Here is a 21745-nt window from a genome sequence, read left to right on the forward strand (position 1 = left end):
TGGAAGTCATCAACACCCGGGACGAAGACAACCACCGTTGGACCCACCACTACCCAACCTGCAGTGGAGTGCAAGGAAGAGACCCAAGATGTCCTCACAATGCAGCTGACTGCCACTGAGACAGTGACTGCATTCTACGTCAGCTTTGCCCTGTTATTTATTGAAGCATTCACGATTGTAGGGCTGTCGTGCCGGCTCTACGCACAACGCAAGAAGCTACAAGATCCACTCGCAAGATCCATCACGTCAGAAATCCCTTTGATGGGCCCCACTGACAAAATCATGTGCCAGACTTGGTTTTGAAAAAAAAACATGTTTTTATTTCAACTTTGTACAAAATATTTGGTTTTTTCAAGTTAACCATTAAAAAAAACGTAGCAAGAGTGGAAAAATCTGATCCAAAGATAACAATATCCTGAGATAACAAAGGGTTTAAATTGTGTAATGGGTTAAATGGCAGCAATCGGTGAACAATAAATCCACCACTCTCCTCCACTCTGGAACTCCCGTTTCATCTAACATACTGAACCAAGCGCACTTCAAAATTAAAAATAGATGTCTCACCAGCTTGGATTTTTGCATGCTTCACACATATTCCGATTACAAACTGCTTTTTACACCCTCCTCCCCCACTCCTCAAATCTTTCGACTCTACATTTTAATTTAAAAATAAGTACAAAACGCTCAAATCAGAAGGCAAAAATCACACACGTTGTAAAATAAATGCCCTTCATCTCTGGAAAGCGCCGTCTATTGTTGGGTATGGTTCCCTCGACAGCCGTCTCCTTGACTGTGACCATTATTTATGTGCGAGGCTCAACAGTGAGTACCGACAGGCTGTTTGACAATGTGGGGGGGACTTTCATGAGTTGAAACCCTGGCATAATTGTTCTACTTTCCATCCGGGCTACAGCCAACTGAAGCAGCCCAACCTCTGGCCTGGCTCAGGTCAGCTAACTGAGCACAGAGCAGCATAGCAAGAAATAAACTCCTGTCACCGTCTGATTTGCAGGACTGAACGGCAGTACACTGTGCGTGGCCCTTGTCCACTGGCCACCGGTTGAGCTGGTTTTACAAGTGTAGAGCAAGAGTAGCGTACGTGGGAAGATGATTGATGGAGCTGTGAAGGTCAGGGCACATGGAATGATAGACCGCAGGCTAACACTTGCAAACGGTGGCACTACAGGCAGGGAGACTGATCAAAATCATGTGTGTTAACAAGGGAAGCTTCCCAACACTGAAGGCCAGTCCTGCAGTGGGAGGGCTGAACAACAAGCAGACAACACAACACTGGGCAGCTCTACAGCAGCCCATTCCCACCCAAGCATCCAGTTCACAAAACAGACAACGGCAAGGAAGGAGGCCCTGGGGGAAAGAGGTGAGCTGCTCACAGCCTGCACGAGTCTCGTGAAGAGACCGTGAGAGGAGGCAAGTGACTTGGAAAGAAATGTGCTTGCTCTCGGGATATGATCCCGAGGCTAAGGGAAAAATCCAGCTATTCAGAACACATTGCTGGGAGGAGCTTTGCCGAGAGTACGGAGGGGGTTTCTGTGAGTAAGGAGCAGCACACCTTGAATTACGTGTCTCGAGACACCTAAGTGCTTTCTGCACCTGATATCTTTATATCTCGCTGTTTAATTTCTTCTTCTCTTCAAACTGCCTGTCCACGATCTTGGACAGAGCTTCCAGAAACTTCTCGACTGTTGCAGATGGCGACTGAGGAGACAAGGTGGAGAAAAAAATGAGCAGAACACATAAGCATGAGCAAAACAACTCCAAGGCACTATTTTTCCATGCATTTTTGAGGGCCCAGATCAGCAGCCACAACTGAAGCAGATAAAGTCCATTTAACATGAGCTGAATAATGCAGCAAAATCTTTCAACATCAGACACCAATGCCAGTTACGTATTTACAGACTGTCCGTTATAGTATGCAGTATTATTGCTTTTAAGACAAATTGACATGCTATAGCTTTGCACTGGACGTAATGAGGTCAGTTCACAGATCAATTTGATACTTAACCTCATTGAATAGTGTTTATGCCTCTCTCTCCTTTCCCAGACTTTGTTCTCAATTGTGACGTCTATGAAGTTGGACTGAATGCCGTTTATTACCAGGCTTTTCATGGTTTTAGTTCACTGAACACAAAACCATTTTCACAGTGAGTTGTTCGGATCTGGAATGCATTGCCTGAAAGTGTGGTGGAAGCTGATTCAATAACAACTTTTAAGAGAGAAGTAGATAATTATTTGGGGAGGACAAGTTTGCAGGGCTATGGGGAGAGAGCGGGGCAGTGGGATTGAATTGGACAGCTCTTTTCAAAGAGCCGGCACAGACACGATGGGCCGAATGGCTTCCTTCTGTGCTGTATAATTCTATGAAAGGCTGGTGTCCTGCTTAATGATAGTCAAAGGTCACAATTCACAAGTGCAATGCAGCTTCATGCAATTCAACACCGAGAACAGCATTGGGGAGGGAGGAAATGGGCAATTAGGCTACTGTCTTATTAGAAAGATCACAAGGGAGGTTCAGATGAAGAAGGCATTTCAGCTCATCTGATCCCATTCTTCCTGAATACCCACCTGACATCTGGGACGCTACCCGGTATGAAGGGAGTAGTAAGTTATAATTGTAAGTTGTTGTTGTTTTGTTGACCTTCCTCCCATTACAGCATCAAGCTATTCTTAAATGGCTAATCACTCCCAAGATTTAATTTGTTATGTATAAAATCCACCTGACTCTCTAGAAAAACTCATTAAGTACCAGTTATAAACTGGCTGTGACAAAACTCACCTGAATGTGCAGAGCATGGGCCAGAAAGGGAAGCTTTCGCAACACTCTTCCGCTAAGTCCCTCACTTTTTCTAAGGAGGAGGAGGAAGAAAATGTTAACACTGGAAATTTGTATTCCAAATTCGTACGAGACCCTACGTTAAAAAGCACATCGTAATGACACAAAATGTGGAGTCCATGTCTGCCAACATGGTGTGGATTTATGTCACAGCACCAGGTTACATATGACCTCATCTTAGAGCTGAGGCACTGACAACAAAACTACTGCAGGGAGTTTTCTAGTCCAGCCAGTCAGTTTCAGGTTAACAAAAGAGGAGAAACACTGTGCAGCAGAGCGCTGCTTATCCACATGCCACTTATCCACATGTGCATTTATCCACATGGGGCTCCAATGTAAGATGTTCCACATGGGCGGTTACGTACAAGGTTTCTAGGAACATTCTGACTAGTCTCCATCGCAGTCCTGGCACCTTGCATGCACACACTCATACTTTTACATTCTACAGTTTAGGGCTAGAGATAGATAAATAGAAAGTTAGAGAGATTCAGAGACACACGTATACATACACTAAGAGAGAGACACACAGAGAGAAAAGGGCAGAGTGAAATAAAATCAGTGTGGAGGAGAGAGAGTGAGAGAATGGTTGGCACAGTGTTTCATAATTCTTTAGCTGGTCTTATAGCCAATTTGTATTTTGTGTGAAGTTGGATTATCCACAATGTTTGCATATCTGTAAAGTGGACCGATCATAATTAGTACGGATTATGATACAGAACAGTAGACACAATACACAATAACTAAATTAGTTATAAATTGCTGAGTGGATGCAGTGAGTTAAGAGCGCTAACAGGTGTGGCCATCCAGAGGAGGAGTGGATTTACCCACAAACTCTGGTAATGTGGTGAAGCACTGAGGGGAGACCAGCAACTCCCACAAAGAGATAGGGCAGTGTGGGGAGAAGAGTAGGTCAGTCTCAGGCTGCACTGGTACCCTCCTTGCTGCTGACTTCATAGCACAGGTTCTGGAATCAGGTAACCTCACAATCTGCCCTCAACAAAATTAGGAAACTAAGGAAAAGAATGGGGAGACAAAGACACCTCAAAAGGAGATGCTACCCTAACAATTATGCAGAAACAGTATTTTGGCCTTGTAGGATTCAAGGCTTATTGGTCTAAGAATACAGGACTGCAAAGCAGCCAGAGCAACTTCTGAAAACAGTCAGGAGTTGCACAAATGTTACGCAACCGACAATAACTGACCAACAACAAATGTTGATCATAATCAGCCAGCGGCGAATTAGTTTTCAATTAATTTCACTATTTTTCTTCTCACATTTGTCTTCATATTCAGAATCCAATTTATATCTAGTTAGTAGATCTGTAGTCACTTGAAGAAGGGCTTAGGTTTGCTTACCAGCACTTTCAATAAATCTGACAATCCTAGAACACAGTACTAGAGAGCATCAATTTAAGATACTCAGCAAATGGGGAAGTAAAGAGAAATGTTTTCATTTGCAGAGTAATTAGGATATGGAATGCCCTGCCAGGAGTGATGATTGAAGCAGAATCCTTATCAGCTTTCCAAAGGAACTTGATAGATTATGTAAAACAGAGTAAGTTATAAGGGGTCGCTGGGTGCAGCGACTTCTGTTTTTGTTTTCAGATTTCCATCATCTGCAGTATTTTGTGTTTTGTTTAAGTTATAAAGGTACGGGGAAAGGGCAAATGAATGGAAATGAAAGGACTGCTCTTAAAACAGCCAGGACAGACACGATGGGCCGAATGGCCTTCTTCTGTGCTGTACATTTCTAAGGATTCATGATACTCATAAGAATAGTCAGACAAGAGGGAAGAATGTCTTACAATTACAGATACAGATCAAGCTTTTACAAGAAACTCACATTGCAATATTCTTAAGTGCTAAGCTCAGTCTGGACACATCATTTTCCATGTAGCCTATCATCTGCAGCTCTCTCAGGCTTAGCAGCTGCTGTCTGGGATAGATGATCTGGCACTAAAATGAAAACATACAATAAGTAAAACCTTCACAGCAAACTGACGTCCAGCAGAGGACAGATTACTTTCCTGTTCCTGTAGATTTGGCAAAGCTGTTGGGTAAGGGATTGACTGAATGCGTGTGAATGACACGTTCTGAGCCACAGAATAAGACAAGCCCAGATTTGTTTCCTGGTAAGGACTGGACATGTCTGGGCTCTGAGAGTGGCCGTCAATCAATATCTTGCGAGCGCATTTAGTATTGTGGGTAAAGTGTACCAATGGAAGTGTGCCCCAGCATGAGGCAGTTTGGAGCAAGCCTGGCAGTTATTTTTTCACTAAAACTAAATCCATAGCCACATTTATTAACATAGAACTGGCAAAAATATCAGTTGCGGCGGTGGGAAGATCAATTATGCTTCTGGTTATGTTGAAACTGCAGCATCCTTGAAAGTTTAAGGTTTCTAAACACTGGCTAACATTCCCCCTAAATAAAATTGCTCATTCACTTTCATGGCTGTTAATGGGGACACCCCTGCACGCAGAGTGGCTGCCCCATTCACATACAAAAAAGTCACTGCACTTCACGGTGAATCTTGTGAAGCGTTTTGAGACGTGCTCCCGACATGAAACACGTGATGTCAAATGCGAGAATTATTATTTATATTCCAAATAAATAACAGGCATCACGAGTTACTGTAAATTAAGTCATACAGAGAGTGGAACAGTCATGGTCTGGAGCAGCATTTTGAGCTTGCGTGAAAGGCACCATACAAATGTAATTTGTTGTTGGCCATGAATGATATCCGACACTATTAGTTTAAATCAATCTGTTCCCTTCTTCTCCCATCTCCTTCCAGCGAAACATTGAACAATCTCAGCACTAAAACAGCTCGAGAAACAGCAACTAGAAATGGGTCAGTTTCATACCTTCATTAATTCTTCCAGGCAAGAGAGGTAGATCTTGAAGATAGCAGCAGCAGACGGTGGACCAATATACTGTTTAATGTCTGCCCTGTCTACAAAGGCCACGTCAATTTTTTCAGTGATGTTGGAAGTGGTCAGAATTACAACGTTGGGGTACCTGTGTGGTTTGGAGAAAACAACCAGAGATAGTTTAGAGCTCAGACAAGAGTCAGAGTGGAGATTGTAAGGGTAGGAGGAGGAGGGATTGAGGCCAGCCCCAAATGCACCTGCTCAGAATGTGTGGCCAATCTTGACCCAGCAACTCACCATTCTCACAGTGAGGCTCACTTCTAAACAAGTGAGCACAGTGTAAACGGACGTCCTCCAACAAAAGACATGTGCACTCACAACTACACAAGTATATTTTGCCCCCAATCCTCTCCCCCTCCCGCGTACTCTCATCAGGCATGTTACAGTACCGAGTTTTCAGACTGGTTTTGTTCATATGCAGAACAGAGTCAGAAACAGTTCAATATTAGGACAACTATCAACTGTCCACAAAATATACCCACAGTATTTTGCCCACAGCAAATTCACTTTACAGTTATATTCTGTGAAGCGCTTTGAGATGTCTCGAAGACGTGATAAGGCGCGATATCAAATGCAAGGATTATAACTGCTGATCCATTTGATGCTTAATGGTGTTTTCTGCGTTCCGGTTATATGGTAATTCACTGCACTTTAAAACAAAAATGTGGAAGATCCCATCAAAGATCCACAAAGATAATAATCTTGAATGATTCTTAGCCTCGCTAAAAGTTTTTACCTGGCCTGATGATGCTAAGCCACACTTCTGGTCAGATGGTTGTGCAGGTGGTTAGAGACGTACCTTTTGATCTGGTCTATTTGTGTCAGCACAGCATTCACTACTCGGATGGCATCGGACGGCTCGGTGCCACCTCTGGAAGCGTTGCGGGCTGCGGTCAAACTCTCCACCTGCAGGAGGCGACAGAATGATTGTATAATAATAATAATCCTTGCATTTGATATAGCGCTTTTTACGTCTTCTAGACGTCTCAAAGCGCTTCACAGAATATACTGTAAAGTGAATTGACTGTATATTTTGTGGGCGAAACGCAGCAGCCAATTGCGCACAGCAATATCCCACAAACAGTCGTGGATTGAAGTGACCAATTTATTATTGTTTCTTTTCTTGAGTGATTATTATTAGGCGTGCGGAGTAAGGAAACTTGCCCAAGGTTTCGCCCTGTCTGGATCGAATTCAGGTCTCTCACTTGTGAGGCAAGTGCTGTCACCATTGAGCTACAGAACTCCACAGGCTTAACACGTCTTCAAGATGTCTCAAAGTGATTCACACAATATGCTATAAAGTGAATTGACTATATTTTGTGGGTGAAACGCGGCAACCAATTATGCACAGCAGTCGTGAATTGAGGGACCAATTTATTTATTTATTTTTGAAGGGATTGTTTCCCCTGGAAAGTGATCCGCCAATCGACTAACAACCAGGTTCCTACTTACTGCTAGGTAAACAGAAGCGGATGGAGTAAGCCCAAATAAATTGCAACAGACCATTTTTAAATCCAACTTCATGGGTGGTGAACGAAAGCTTTTTACTCTTAAAAAACAATAATTGTTCAACCTACTCGGAATTACATAATCTGATATAGTTTTATGATGAAAAATTTAAAACACCAAATAATCTTTTATACATATTAAAACAAAACCTGTAGTCCTCGATAGGAATTCAGTATCAATCAACTTCAGTCACCCATTGATGCCCTAGAAGAATTGACACCAGAGGACAACTACAAGCCTTCACATATTGTGTAGTTTACATAGCTAAGCTTGAGTAGTAATACAGTGGCCATCGGAACTACAGAGGACCGGAAAAGACCATTCAAAGTAAAACAAAACATTAAATTAAATAAATAAATAATCCTGCACTACTCAATGCTCATACCCACCGCGCAACTAAATTCTTTGGCAATCACTAGCTAATTCCCTCGAGAATTTGCTGCCTAATCAGAGCTCCATGCTCGGATTCTTGGACTGGAATCACTCCAGCATTTTTTTTACTTTCACAATGTGTATTTATTTATATTCTTTATGGAGCGGTTTTATTCAATTTTGTGGCAACACTCGGCTGGCTCGGCATATACACTGTGGCAATAAAGAAGCTTAGTGGGCAGTGTAAAGTGATTCCAGTCGGTTATGATTATACAGCCCACATGTGACCATTGACAAGACATTTCAAAGCAAGAAAAATGTCTTGACAAACACTGAAGCACCTAAGACGTACGATAACATTTACACTAAGTAATAGCGGTTATCTTATTATTGGCAGAAGAGAATCAATCATTCAACAAACAGTTCCATTGATTCAGTGATGCACAGGGTGGCCAAAATATTGTGATACCATTAAAATGTCTAACAAGTCTTAAAGAAATTATGCTGATTTTTTTTTAGATATTAGGGTAGACATCACAACTTTTTGGTCACTTTGTACAACAGTTATAATGCGATGTCTTGGATCCCAAGAAAATAAAACTCCGCATTAAACAGGTCCGGGAAAATAAATGGACTTGCTGGGTAGTATCTCAGAGCACTTAACAGTGGCAGAGCCTGACTTCGAGTTGGGAGGGGGTATGCACGGTCGAAGAGGAAAGTTTTCAGACAGGGCTTGAAAAAGGAGAGGGGCAAGGCAGAGGTATTGAGGGAGAGTGTTCCAGACTTTCGGGGCGTAGTGGCTGAAAGCGTGATCTTCGATGGTGGGGCAGAGGGTGCGAGGAACGAGCAGGAGGCCGGTGCCAGTCGAGTGGAAGCATAGGGTGGTGGATTGGGTCGTGAGGAGGTCAGAGTGGTAGGGAGGTGCCAGGGAGTGAAGGGATTTGAACACGAGAGTGAGGATCTTGAAGTTGATCCATTCAGTGATGGGGCGCCAGTGGAGCCTGGGCCAGAACTGGTGAGATGTGGATATGGAGTTTGGTCCAGGTCAGTATGTGGGCGGCAGAGTTTTGAATGAGCTGGATCTTGTGAGTGGTGGAGCTGGGGAGACCGGCGAGGAGTGTGTTTTGAGTAATCCAGGCGGGAGGTGACAAACACATTCACAAGGGTTTCGGCTGCATTTGGGATAAGTACGGTAGGAGGTGGGTAATGTGGCGGAGGTGGAAGAAGGCAGTCCTTGTCAGGGACAGGATGTGGGGATGAAGAACAGCTGGTAGTTGAACCGGACTCCTAGATTGCGTTCTGGTTCGGTAACTGTGAGCGAGAGGCCCAAGGAGGTTGAGGAGTTCAGATCCGCAGGAATGAAGCTGTTGGCAGGAGCCAAAGAGTATGGCTTCTGTCTTGTCCCCATTCAGATGCAGGAAGTTTGCACTGGTATGAGGATCTTGGAGTCGGATTTGAAGCATGATGGCAGAATTTGGATTTTCAGGTAACAAAATGTCAGAGTCCACAGCCCGAGCACTTGAACTTGAAGTTATAAAGGGATTGCACTATATTACCCTATATGTTGTTGGTCTTTTTTCATACTCTCTCTTGGCCCTCAGTGTTCTAAGCTTTTTGCATTTAATAAACCTTGCAGTTGATTTAGTGCCTTATCATGTCAAAACATCTTGCAGTGCTTCACAGTAATTCCTATTTTGTGCAGTGACTGTATTTGCAGACAAACTCTCCTGATTTTACTAGGATTTTTCTGGAGTCCTGTAGCTCAGTTAGTGCACTTGCCTTGCAAGTGAGACCTGGGTTCGTTTCCTGGCAGGACGAAATGTTGGGCAAATTTCCTTACTCCACACACCTCTCTTTACCTAGCAGTAAGTAGGAACCCAGTTGTTAGCCAACTGGCGAATCGCTTTTCCAGAGGTAATAATGCCTCAAAAAAAATTAGTCACTCAATCCATGACTGTTTGTGGGACACTGCTGTGCGCAATTGGCTGCCGTATTTTGCCCAAAAATATACAGCCAAAATATACTTGATAAGGCGCTATATCAAATGCAAGGATTATTATTATTATAGCCTCTTTTTTAAATCGCAGTTTATTTAAACTTTCATTTATGACTTAATCTTCCAATTCATTCACAAAACACCAGATCTTGACGCATCTCTATTTCTGGTAGATCCCATGGCATTCTTCAAAAAGAAAAGGGATTTTCTTTCTGTGTCCTGGCCAACGATCCTCCAAATAAAATTACTCATCCACTTCATGGCTGTTTGTGGGATATTGCTGTGCACAAATCGGCTGCTGTGTTTATTTACAAATACACAGCAACTGCACTTCAAAGTATATTCTGTGAAGAGCTTTGAGACATTTCAACGACTTGATAAGACGCTATATCAGCTGCAAGGATTATTAGAATCACCGAACGACACACGACCATTTTAATTCCATTCGAGACTATCAATCGAACGACAGGTGGAAATCATTCAGAATTGATGACATGAACTTTAAACAACTGTAGCTCACAAAACAACTTGCAGCCACTGCATAAAATCACACACAACAGTCATATTGTAGTGTCATCTACTGGTAGACAATGAGAGCTGCAACTGACCATTCGGAAACATGCATTTCAACACCAACCTTTTCGACACCATGACCTGCTGCACAGTTCTAAATGATGGAATTATCAAGTTTTCTCCAGGATTAAAATACACCCTCTTACCTCGTCGATTAAAACAAACACAAGAGCTTGGGTATCCCCGATTAAATCCCGAATGGTTTGAAACATCTTCGTAACAAGTTTGCCACTCTGTTTAAGAAGAGATTTAATATCAAATTAGCATTTATACACTTTTCCGAAAAAGCACAAATATGATTCTATGGGTTACGAGAACTTTCCTGTTTTACAGTGATGTGTGGATCTTATCATTCTCTCCTCCCCCCCCCCCTCCCCCTCATTTCAGCTACGCAAGCAACAGTCAGTTTAATATAACCTGACAGTGGTTTGCCGTTGGGTATAAGATCATTTCTAGCTGAAAGGAACTGATTATGCAAGTTTATCCAGAATTAGCTGTTACTTAGTGCAGCTCATCAATCAAAATATTAAAAGGAAACAGAAAAGGTTGAAGAAGTCAGGTTAGTATTTGTACTATTGAGCTGTTGTAGTTCAAATCCAAAAAGCCATTGGGACATTATCATCAGTCAGTAAATACAAAACCACGTAGAATTGCTTTGTCCGAAGATCAAGAATTTAACAGTTACTTCAAATTGCACTTATTTTTTTAAAAAATTGAATATAACCATTATAATTAAATAAAGCCTAAAGAAGTGCAAATTACACTGTCAACATTGAACCCCTGAATGATATGAACACGTAATTGTTGACACTTAAGGTAGGGCTTACCTCGGAAAACCATTTAGAAAAGAGACTATGGCTGTTGATTTCTATTAGCTGCCCATACCGGTACCTGAAACAAATGCAGCTACATTAATACAAAGCTTTTATTTTGTTTTCATGTAGTTTTTTTTTGAAAAACTACTTGTTATATAAATTATTGATTTTTTTTTAATGAAAGCGTGCCAAAGGCTGGGTGGAGAACTTGTTCAGCACACAGGCTTTTCACTTCTGGGTAAGTAGTAGGAATCCTGCCCAGACAGTGTCTCCTATGTCTGTCTGCTGGCTGGACGTTCACTTCAGAGCAGGAGTAATCCCACAGCACAAAACTGGCACGAATTATCATTCATAGTTCAGAGCAACCGCAGGGCGGCTAACGGAAAACGTCAGACTGGCTCCTGTAGGAAGTGCTCTTCTGAGACTGGACTTGACTGATTCTAGTGCTTTCTTCAGGCGCCGCAGTTGATTTGATTTAAACAGGACTGTATTTCCCACTGACATGCTTCATCTACTCAAATAAAAATCATCCATTTTTTAAAAATATAAATCAGAGAAGTGAGCAGGGCCTTCAACAAGCTCACAAACTCACTTGAACTGGAACTTTCATAGTCAGTAAAGAGATTTCAGATCAACTGTCCAGTTAAACCCAAGTTACAGAGATGAACGATTATATCCAGCGCTCAGTCTAGTGCATTCAATCTCCAATAACCACAACAATTTCCATCTATAAAGTGACTTACACATCGGAAGCACATCTCATAGTCCTTCACACAACTGGCCAGGAACCTGAGATGTGGGTTGGGGGCGGTGGAGGGGGAAGAAGAGTAGTGGCCAAAAGTGTGCATTCAGTGTCTAGTAGTTTAGCAACAGTCGAATAATTTAAAATGTTAGCCACCACCGTATCCTTAGTTCTCCACATAATGCAATTTTTCATGTCTCAATTTTCCCTATGTCCATGATGTCCATGGAAACAGCCTTCAAATTCAGTTGTAGCTAATAACATTCCCCACGCTACACATTACCTCAAACCAAAGCAAACAATATTAAATGTGAGCATCCAGCAATGCAATGCAAACTTCTCTCAAAAAGCTGATTCAGACAGTGGAACAATACATTTGTGCATTATCACCTGTCAGATAATCGAATGGTGAGTTTTTGAGCCAATGCTTTACACAAAGATGTTTTGCCGGTTCCTGGAGGGCCTGTGTCGAAAACGAAAAAAAACATTTTAAACTTATAATAATGATAATCCTTGCAATTGATATAGCACTTTATCATATCTTCAAGACATCTCAAAGCGCTTCACACAATATACTGTAAAGTGAATTGACTGTATATTTTATATTTTATGGGCGAAACATGGCAGCCAATTGCGCACAGCAGTGTCCCACAAGACGTTGTGGATTGAATGACCAAATTATTATCATAGGAATTAGGGACGAGGCGGGATAGTAAAGGTACAAACTTTCTGTCTGTTATCATACAGAATATTCCAGGAAGGAAGTCCAAACCTTTTTAGCAACGTTCGGAGAATTTGGAGAATATACAATCCCATATGTATCTTATCTCATTTTGGAGCATCTCAAATGTGCACAGATTGTTACTTGGATCCACACTAAGCAGTGAAGGAGCTCATGTTAAGCAATAAGGACTTGATTGAATTCCCCTCCCCAAGAACCACGACCAAACCCATCACTTGACCTCCCATAGCTTGTGCCCATTCTTTACGTGAGCCTAGAGTTATATGATAGATAAGATTAGTCTTCCTCTCACTTCCCACTAAATGTAGGACTTGTACAATAATAATAATAATCCTTGGATTTGGGTATAGCGTCTTTCACACCAGGATTTACTATGAAGTGGAGAGACTGTATATTTGCAGACAGTATACTTTTATAGTGGGACAGTCCCAAATTCTAAATGCTCATTGCAAAAGTCACCATACTGCAAGAGCAATTTCAGCAACATAACATATCCCTTCAGCGTCCATTAAGGGGCTAGTAGAAAGCGGGAACCCTGGCTAATTTTCCTTTCTCCAACCCAGAATTCTGAAACCATTTTTTTCTTTTTTAGTAAACTTAAATGTTGCATTCAGTGATATGCTGCATCATAGTTGTACATGTAACTAAACGTGTGTCGGCCTGGTTCAGATGGTAACACTCTCACCTCTGAATCAGAAGGTTGTGGGTTCAAGCACCACGCTGGAACTCTGAACTCATAAGCTAAGCTGACACACTAGGACAGTGCTGGGGGAGCACTGTATTGTCGGAGGTGGCGTCCTTTGGATGAAACATTAAACAGAGGTCTCACCCGCCTGTTCAGGTGGACACTAAAGATCCCATGGCACTACTCAAAAAGAGGCAGCTCTACCAGGCTCCTGACCAAAGATCCTCCACATAAAATACTGGTCATTCACTTCATGGCAGTTTGAGGAATATCGCTATGCGCAAATTGGCTGCTTTAAAGCAACTTGAGATGTCCTCGTAATATGAATTGCACTACATTAAATGTAAGAATTATTATGTTATTACTAAAGTCTCTTAGCTGCCGAAGAGCAGTTCTGATCATTGTGGAGTGCACTTGGGAGGATCCCTTTGATTGCTTCAAAGCATCCAATGAAAGTTACAATAAATGAATGAGCCCCCTTTACTGTTCATAGTCCTACTTTCCTCAATAGGAAAATAATCTTTTCCTGCATTGAGCACCATGAGACTCTGGTGTACCTGCCCAGAGGATGGGCTCTATTATATAAGTCTTGTAATTGTAAACACATGTATATAATGTACCATATGAAAACAAGTGTACAAAGGGTGCTTTTAATTATGAAGTTAACATTCAATGAGAAGGATTAATTAATTATATGGTGTTGGGTTCTATTCTATAAGTTGTGTAAATACATGTATATTATGCGCCATTTTAAAACATGTTTAATAAAAATATAATTCAAATGGTATTAATAAGTCACTGTACTTTCAACCCAACAACATAATAAAAGGGGTTAAAATGTCACAGGCTGTAAAATTAGAGGATAACTGTTTTTAAAGCAACATTTTTGTCTTGTAACTTGTTCATCTCTAATTCAGCAGTCGATCTGAAAGGTTCAGTGTGTTGTAAGTTATGTGAATGCTGAACACACAGAGCTTGCTCCCTGCCGTTCTGGCCACCACTCTACAGGGTATCAGGTACTCAGGATGGCCATGATTCGTCCTGGAGAAGAAAATAATCAGATCCTGTAAAGGAGCCCAAGACTCACCATGCAACAGCACAACCCGATTCCAAGCAATCAAATTGCTGTCAACATTTCTGTCAGAAAACAGCAAGGTCGTCGAAACATAGTCAAGCAGCTGCCGGGAAAACAAGGTAACACGTTGCTTAATAGCTGCCAGAGACACAACACAGGGTTGCTTCGAAGCACAAAAAGATTAACATAAAATATCGAATTTCAATGAAAATATCATGGCATAAATAGCAGAGGATTAAAAAGTAGAACTATTGATATTCAGTGGCCTCCCTGCAGCACCCCTTTCCAGCGCCCTGGTATGTCTTTCCAACATGAAGGGCCCTATACAAGTGTAATTTGTTGTTGTTGTACATCCTACATTGATGTGGAGTTATGGATGTTGTAAGGAACACGTGTTTAATAGTAATATTCAAAGAGAATAATACTTGCATTTGATATAGCGCCTTATCAAGACTTCGAGACGTCGCTTCACAGAACATATGGTAAGATGAATTAACTGTATATTTTGTAGGCGAAACGCAGCAGTCAATTGCCCACACCAGTGTCACACAAACAGTCATGGATTGAGTGACCGAATTATTATTTTTTAAATAAAAATTTTGAAGGGATTATTAAGCCTAGAAAAGCAATCCGCCAAGATCAGAAGATCCAACATTTATAAACAAATTATTAAAATATTCTCAATTAGGCTAAAATGGCTCCTCCTGTATTACTTGTATATATTCTTTGACACAAATCAGCTGCATTATAAAAATCTGCCCATAGACTTCAAGCAGACGTCAGAATAGCTGCAAATAGTATTTGTGCCTGTCTTTTCCGCCTATTACTTACTTGCGATTTAACTTCGGTGTCATATACCAGGCTCTCCCAGAGACCATGGAATTCACCTGGAAAGAGGGAAGAAACTGTTATTAAATAAATTTAGAAATGGATATATAATATCATATATCCCTAGTTTGATAACAATGGCTGTTATTTCATTCGCACACAGATAATTCACAATGCAACATCAATGTGCAATTCCATCATCTCTCTCCCTATATACAAATTCCTGTATTTAATATAAAAAGGTCCCAAGGATGAACAAACTGGCAATTCAATATTTTAAATGGTTCTGATATCTGTAAACAACTGTTTCAAAGTAACATTTTGAATGTTAGTCATTAAATGCAGGTGTGGAAACCATAGAGTTTAAGTCAAGTAAAATATTTTACTGTTAAACGTGGGTTGTGCAACCTTAATGTACAACATTTGACAGCAACAAAGGGATAATCTGTAAAATCCATCTATAATCAAAATCAACTCGATCGTCTGAGTTTCTGAGTCAGGCAGATCCACAGGACTGCAAGGCACTGCTGGAATTGGGAATTACAGGGCTTGAAACCTTCAGTCTTAACAAGAGAATAGCTGTGGTCAAGTAACATAAATAGACATTGATATAATGTCTTTCACGTCGGGAGAACATCCCAAGGTGCTTGACAGTCCTGGCTTGGCACCCGAGGTGGGAGTGTGAGCTGAGGAGGTTGGGGAGGGAAAAGAAGACTGCAGGTGTGGTCCAAGTAGAAGGTCTTGAGATGAACCTTCAAAGAGCTGAAGGAGTGCGAGCGTCGGACAAATTCCGGGATGGAGTTCGAATCAGATTGACTAGTTTGACTAAAAGCTGGGTAAATGCTGTTCTCACATGTCCTCGTGGTATAGCAGCCAAAGGCTCCAACCACCTAGCTGAAGAAGTTCAAAAGAAATGGAATTATTGCAAGTTAAGGAGCAGTTAGGGTCAAAAACATACAGACTTAGAAACAAGAACAAAATCTTGTTGCACTTTTGCAAAATACAGCACCAAGTTGTAACAGATAATAGAGTGGGTCTAGATTGTAATATTTACTGAGAATTTCTAAAGAAAGTCCCATCAATTGACAAATCAATTAAGATTTCCTCTTCACTGCAATTTGCCGCTAGGCCAACATAGCCCTATTTAACAAGCCATGCTGAACATTACTAACATGTGGCACATACCAGCAGGTAAAAGCCAGTTGCTTGCTGCAGGCATATTCTCTTCTTCCCCCTCGAGAATCTCAGATGATGGACCCTCTTCATTCAGGCGAAAAATGTAAATCGAAAGATTGTATTTGTTCAGGTCAATGGGCTGCGAGAAAGAAATAACCAATACAGTTTAAGAACAGGTGCACCTTTTCATAACCGATCTGAAAAATAAGAGCCTTGCAGTCTATCAATGCATCCACCAGAGCAGAACTGCCTTTTTTGACAAGTATTGCAAAGCAAGATATCACAGGAGTCCCGTAGCGTAGTGGTTGGAGCACTCGCCTCACAAGCAAAAGGTCCCAGGTTCGATTCACGGGCGGGCAAAATCTTAGGCAAGTTTCCTTACTCCACATACATTTGTTTACCTAGCAGTAAGTAGGAACCCGGTTGTTAGTAAATTGGCGGATCGCTTTCTGGATGTAATAAATCCCTCAAAAAAAAATTGCATGACAATGCATGACCGTTTGTGGGACACTGCTGTGTGTGCAATTGGCTCCCGTGTTTCAGCCACAAAGTACACAGTCAATCCATTTTACAATATATTCTGTGAAGTGCTTTGAGACTTCTCAACGACATAAGGCGCTGTATCAAATGCAACTTTTTTCAATAATGTTACCTGCAGATGTTCAAGAGACTGCACAGCTGGACTCTCAAACAGCAGTAATTTCAGGCCCCAGTAGAGTTGACAGTACATTCAGTGGCACTGAAGTGCATTGGATGCTCTAGCAACACATATACTGAAGAAAAGCCATTCACAAGAGCATATAGTATGTGTACAGATCCTGGACTGATACCTTCCTTTTGCAATTCAGAGAGAAGAAAACCTTAACAAAAAGGGAAGAGCTACGTGTAGCAGCCGGGGTTACACTGCATTGGTAGATACCAACATAAGCAATCCATGGGTGCACCACTTCAACTGGTTGGGTGTCAGTCTGGCTCAGTTGGCAATAATATTGTTTTGGGTCAACAGGTTTGTGGGCTCCAAAACCCTAGATCAGGAATTTAAACTCATAGTCAAGACTGACAGTTCAGTGAATTGCTGCGGAAGTGTTGGAATATGGAGGTGCCGACTTTGAGTGAAACAATAAACTGATGACCCGTCTTCCTGTTCAGGTGGACGATGAAGGTCGCATGATCATTTTGAAAAGAGAAAGGGATTTCTCCTGGTGTACTGGCCAGATAAATTGGTCACTCATTTTATAGCTGTTTGTGAGACATTGTTGGATGCCAAGTTTGTCTACAGAATACACAGTACAATTCTATCATTTTCCGTGAAGCACTTTTCGACATTAGAGGCACTATAGCAAAAGCGAGGGTTATTATTTCTACAATAATGCGCAAGAAAGAAAAACAATAAAATAATGAAGTCATGACCTCTGCTTATTTTCCTTTTATGTTTCACTGCTACTGAAAAGCATACCAGATTGGTAAATAAACAGAACATGAATGCCGTCACCTAACTAACCAGTACTGTACTAATTATAAATGTCCTAAATAGCAGTTTTGATTACAGTCCCCATTTCTTACTTGTCTGTCTTTAATATTCAAATCGGTGTCTATGATAGATACAGAATCTACATTCCTCGCTAGAAATTCATCGTCAAATTCCTTCCAGATGTAATCGCCAAACACCACCCTGTGCCTGCTGAGCAGCTGAATGACACGTCCCCTGACATCTTCTTCCTTCACAATACTGTAAAAATAGGAAGAAACCTCGTAGCACATCACTTACAAATACATTCAGCAACAATCTACACCAGAACAGCACCACGTCTAAACTAATTAGACGTGGTTAAAAATTCTATGTTGGGACACATGTGCATGCAGAAGGCGAACTAGATGGACCTTCGCCTTTTCTCGTCCAGCATTTCTTATGTTTTTAATTTAGGTTGTCTCACCTTCACTTACCAGAGTCAGGCAGTTAATGACCCGCCTGGTCTTGGCAATGGTAATCTATGTGTAACCCTGCAAGCTCAAATTCTAACGAACAGAGTGCTCCCAGAAGGGCAAGCAGCGGCAATCTCTACAGTTTTAGCTGGTTAAACAGCAGTACCCCAATGCACACTCTGGGATCCCCTTGTCTTTTGCCAACCCGGCCTAAAGTACTCCTGAATTAGGTAAACAGGGCGCATTCCTCCGGGAAGTGAGTATTCCATTCCAAACATGGGAATTTCCCATGCACAAGTGGCAAACATATGTGGAACTTTCAATCTAGTTTTAACACTCTTTACATGGTGATGGACTTCCTGATAGGTCAGATACCTGGCTGACCATTTAAAAATTCTATGTTGGGTGACACATCAAAGCCTATAACAATATCCTCTGCATACATATTTTGTATTTATTTTGTATCCATCTCCACAGATTGTCTGTGATCATGACATTTACCATGTGAAAAACTGCAGACACAAGTCATAGTTTTTTTCAATAGTCAACTAACCCATTACTTTCTTCACCTTTCAAGATCTGGCTTTAAGTTTTCTTTTTCAAATTTGCCTTTATTTAAACATGAGAATGATCAGCTAGAATCTAAAGGACATTAGCAGCTAATTCTAAACAGGTTTGGTGGTTCTCCTCCAATATTCTCAAACTAAAATGCGATCAAGTTCGAATGCAGATAAAATCAAATCACTCACCTGTTCTGTTTTACACAGACTTCCACGTGTATTTGCATTGAATCACAAGATGGTAAAGCTTGCTTTAAATCTCCAGCCACTGTGTCCATTTATTTAATTACTAAAACCGGTTGAAAAAAATATAAAAATATAATCAACATTTGCGAATTTGACTCTATAAAACTACGACTCGAGTTTTTTTTCGCGGTGGGGAGTAGGGGGTTCTTGTAACAATTAACATTTTCTCGAAAGTACCATGGGAGCATATATTATAAAATAAATTTTGATCATTCTAACAAATTCTTTGGGACTGGTTGAAACACAAAGAATTTTCACAAGAATATCCTGTTAAAAGGGAGGCGAATACAATAACAATTTTACATTGACATCGTGCCACCGCTGTCAGGAGGATGTCTGAAAGTGCTTCACACAAAGCTGACTGGTAGCCACGGCTGGGGTGGAGGGAGGGGAAAGGTGACCGAAAAGATAGCTTTGAAGCTGGGTTTTAAAGGTTGGGAGGGACGGATCGAAGGCTTCTCCTTCTGTTTGATGCCATTCTGTAAGGAAGAGGGGAGGGGGCAGCTGGCTTGAGCTTTGGTTTAAATATTGCATCTTTTTTAAAAAAATACAGCTATCACTTTACGCAGGAGAACAACTCCCACTCCAGTTACTAGCCAACAACAATAACAACTTGCATTTAGTGCCCCTCACGCAGGGTAGCGTCCCATAGTGCTTGACGAGGCGCGACACCCAACTGGGGGGAGGTGACCGTACTCATGGTCGAAGAGGAAGGTCTTCAGACGCGATCTGAAGAGGAGGAAGGGGCAAGGCAGAGGGATAGAGGAAAACTGTTCCAGAGTTTCGGGGTGAAGTGGCTGAAGGCGCGGCCGCCAATGGTGGAATGAAGGGCACAAGGGACAGGCAGAAGGCCGGCGCCAGTCGAGCTGAGGGAGGGTTGTTGGTAAGCAGGTTGGAGCTGTAGGGAGGTGCCAGGGCATGAAGAGATTTGAAAACCAATGTCAGGATCTTGAAATCGATCGATTCGGCAATAGGCAGCCAGTGGAGCCTGGCTGGAACTGGTCTGATGGGGATGTGGAGTGTGAGTACGCGGTTGGCGGAGTTTGGGGTTGGCTGGGTCCTGTGCACGGCGGAGCTGCGGCGAGACCGGAGAAGAGGCCAATTGAAAAGTCAAGTCGGGAGGCGACGCACGCACGTTTGAGGTACAAAAGGGTCATCGCAGGGCACCAGACTGTGAAATGTCCTCCCTACCCTCTGTGATCTCTGACCGCCCCCAACCCCTCCCGCCAAACTATCGGCTCCCTCCGTCCAGCGGGTTCCGGCCTGCTTCACGTCTCCTGCCTTGCCCGCCCCACCATTGGCGGCCAGGCGGGCGGGCGGGGTGGGGGGGGAGCGAGCCTTCAGCCCCTCTGCCACCCCCCGCCCTCCGGAACTGCATCCCGCGGTCCCTCCGCCTCGCACCCCCTCCCCCCCCCACCTTGCCTCCTTCAAGACCCCGCCGTCTCAAGACCCTCCTCTTCGACCGGGCCCTCGGTCACCCTCCTACCCCTTACCCTTACCCCGCCCTGGCGGCTCTCCACCCACCTCCTGATTCCCAACCACCAGCTCCCTCCCCTCCCGCCCCCACCTCACTCGGAAAGGCGCTGAACAAACGCAATTTGTTGTTGTTGTTGTTGGCCGGCCTTCCCGCCGCCTCCCTCCGCGAGCTGCAGGTCATTCAGAACTCTGCAGCTCGTGTACTGTCCCGCACCAGTGCTCCGGGACCACATCACTCCCACCCTCGCTCGCCTCCACTGGCTCCCCATCCCCCAGAGGATCGAATTCAAGATCCTCATCCTCACCTACAAGGCCATTCACGGCTTCGCTCCCTCCTACCTCTCCGACCTACTATCCCCCTACCTACCTGCCCGTACCCTCCGTTCCTCTGGCTCCGGTCTGCTCCACATCCCCCGCCCCAACCGCCCTACCATCGGTGGTCGGGCCTTCAGCCTCTCAGCCCCCAGGCTCTGGAACTCTATCCCCAGTGCCTTCGCCGCCTCCTCCCTCTCCTCCTTCAAGGCCGGTCTCAAGACCTTTCTCTTTGACCGAGCCTTCAGCTCCCCTCTCGACTCTCTACCCCCTCCTCGCTCCCTCCCTTCCCTCCCCTCACCATGACCATTACCCCCCTCCCCCCCCCCACGACGCTCGGGTCCCGACCCAACCGTCCAGCGCCTCGGGACGTCCTCCCGACGTGAAAGGCGCTCTATAAAATGAAATCTCGTGGTGGTTGTGGTGGTGGCGGTGGCGGTTGTGGGCGCCGTTGCTGTGGCGACCACTGTGACGGTGACGGGGCTGTGAGAGACCGGAGCACATACCCCGCGGGGCTTCTCTCTCTCTCTCGACTCGAATCCGCCGCCGCTTCAGCCTACGTCACCCACCTACGCAGGCACGCAATGCGTCACATGTTCCAAGCCCCCGCCCCCCCCGCGCCAGGGTGGCGGGACGCACCCCTCCGCCCCCACCCTCACCCCGCGCGCGCCCGCCCGCCCGCCGGCCGTCGGGGCGGAAACGCCGATTGGCTGAACCAGCCGCCGCTCATCGTCGCCCCGCCCCCCCCCCTGCGTCGGCGGACCGCGCCGCTCATTGGTGCATCCCGCCTGCCACTCAGCCGAACGTCGCTCTGTGCTGTGATTGGCTCCTTCTCTCTCTTTCTCGCTCTCTCTCTCTCTCTCGCTCTCTCTCCCCCTCCCGCCCCTCCCCCTCCGCCTCTGTGCTGGAAACTGACGGAACAAAGGAGGCC

General features: G+C 43.6%; 1 protein-coding gene across 1 annotated transcript; it reads right to left on the bottom strand.

Moving 5' to 3' along the window:
* Positions 1-296: 296 nt before the first annotated feature.
* Positions 297-21433, bottom strand: trip13 (thyroid hormone receptor interactor 13). The gene is made up of 14 exons (XM_042332462.1): positions 21321-21433; positions 18970-19069; positions 17861-18026; positions 16307-16436; positions 15125-15180; positions 14306-14396; positions 12182-12254; positions 11062-11125; positions 10381-10467; positions 6584-6690; positions 5719-5872; positions 4695-4807; positions 2795-2864; positions 297-1716 (listed from the first exon to the last, which is right to left on the bottom strand). Exons 2-14 carry the CDS (start codon positions 19056-19058, stop codon positions 1621-1623), a joined length of 1296 nt encoding a protein of 431 aa, XP_042188396.1. The 5' UTR covers positions 19059-19069; positions 21321-21433; the 3' UTR covers positions 297-1620.
* Between the last annotated feature and the right edge of the window lie 312 nt (positions 21434-21745).

This window comes from Callorhinchus milii, unplaced genomic scaffold (assembly GCF_018977255.1).
Source record: "Callorhinchus milii isolate IMCB2004 unplaced genomic scaffold, IMCB_Cmil_1.0 Scaffold2, whole genome shotgun sequence".
NCBI classification, from domain to species: domain Eukaryota; kingdom Metazoa; phylum Chordata; class Chondrichthyes; order Chimaeriformes; family Callorhinchidae; genus Callorhinchus; species Callorhinchus milii.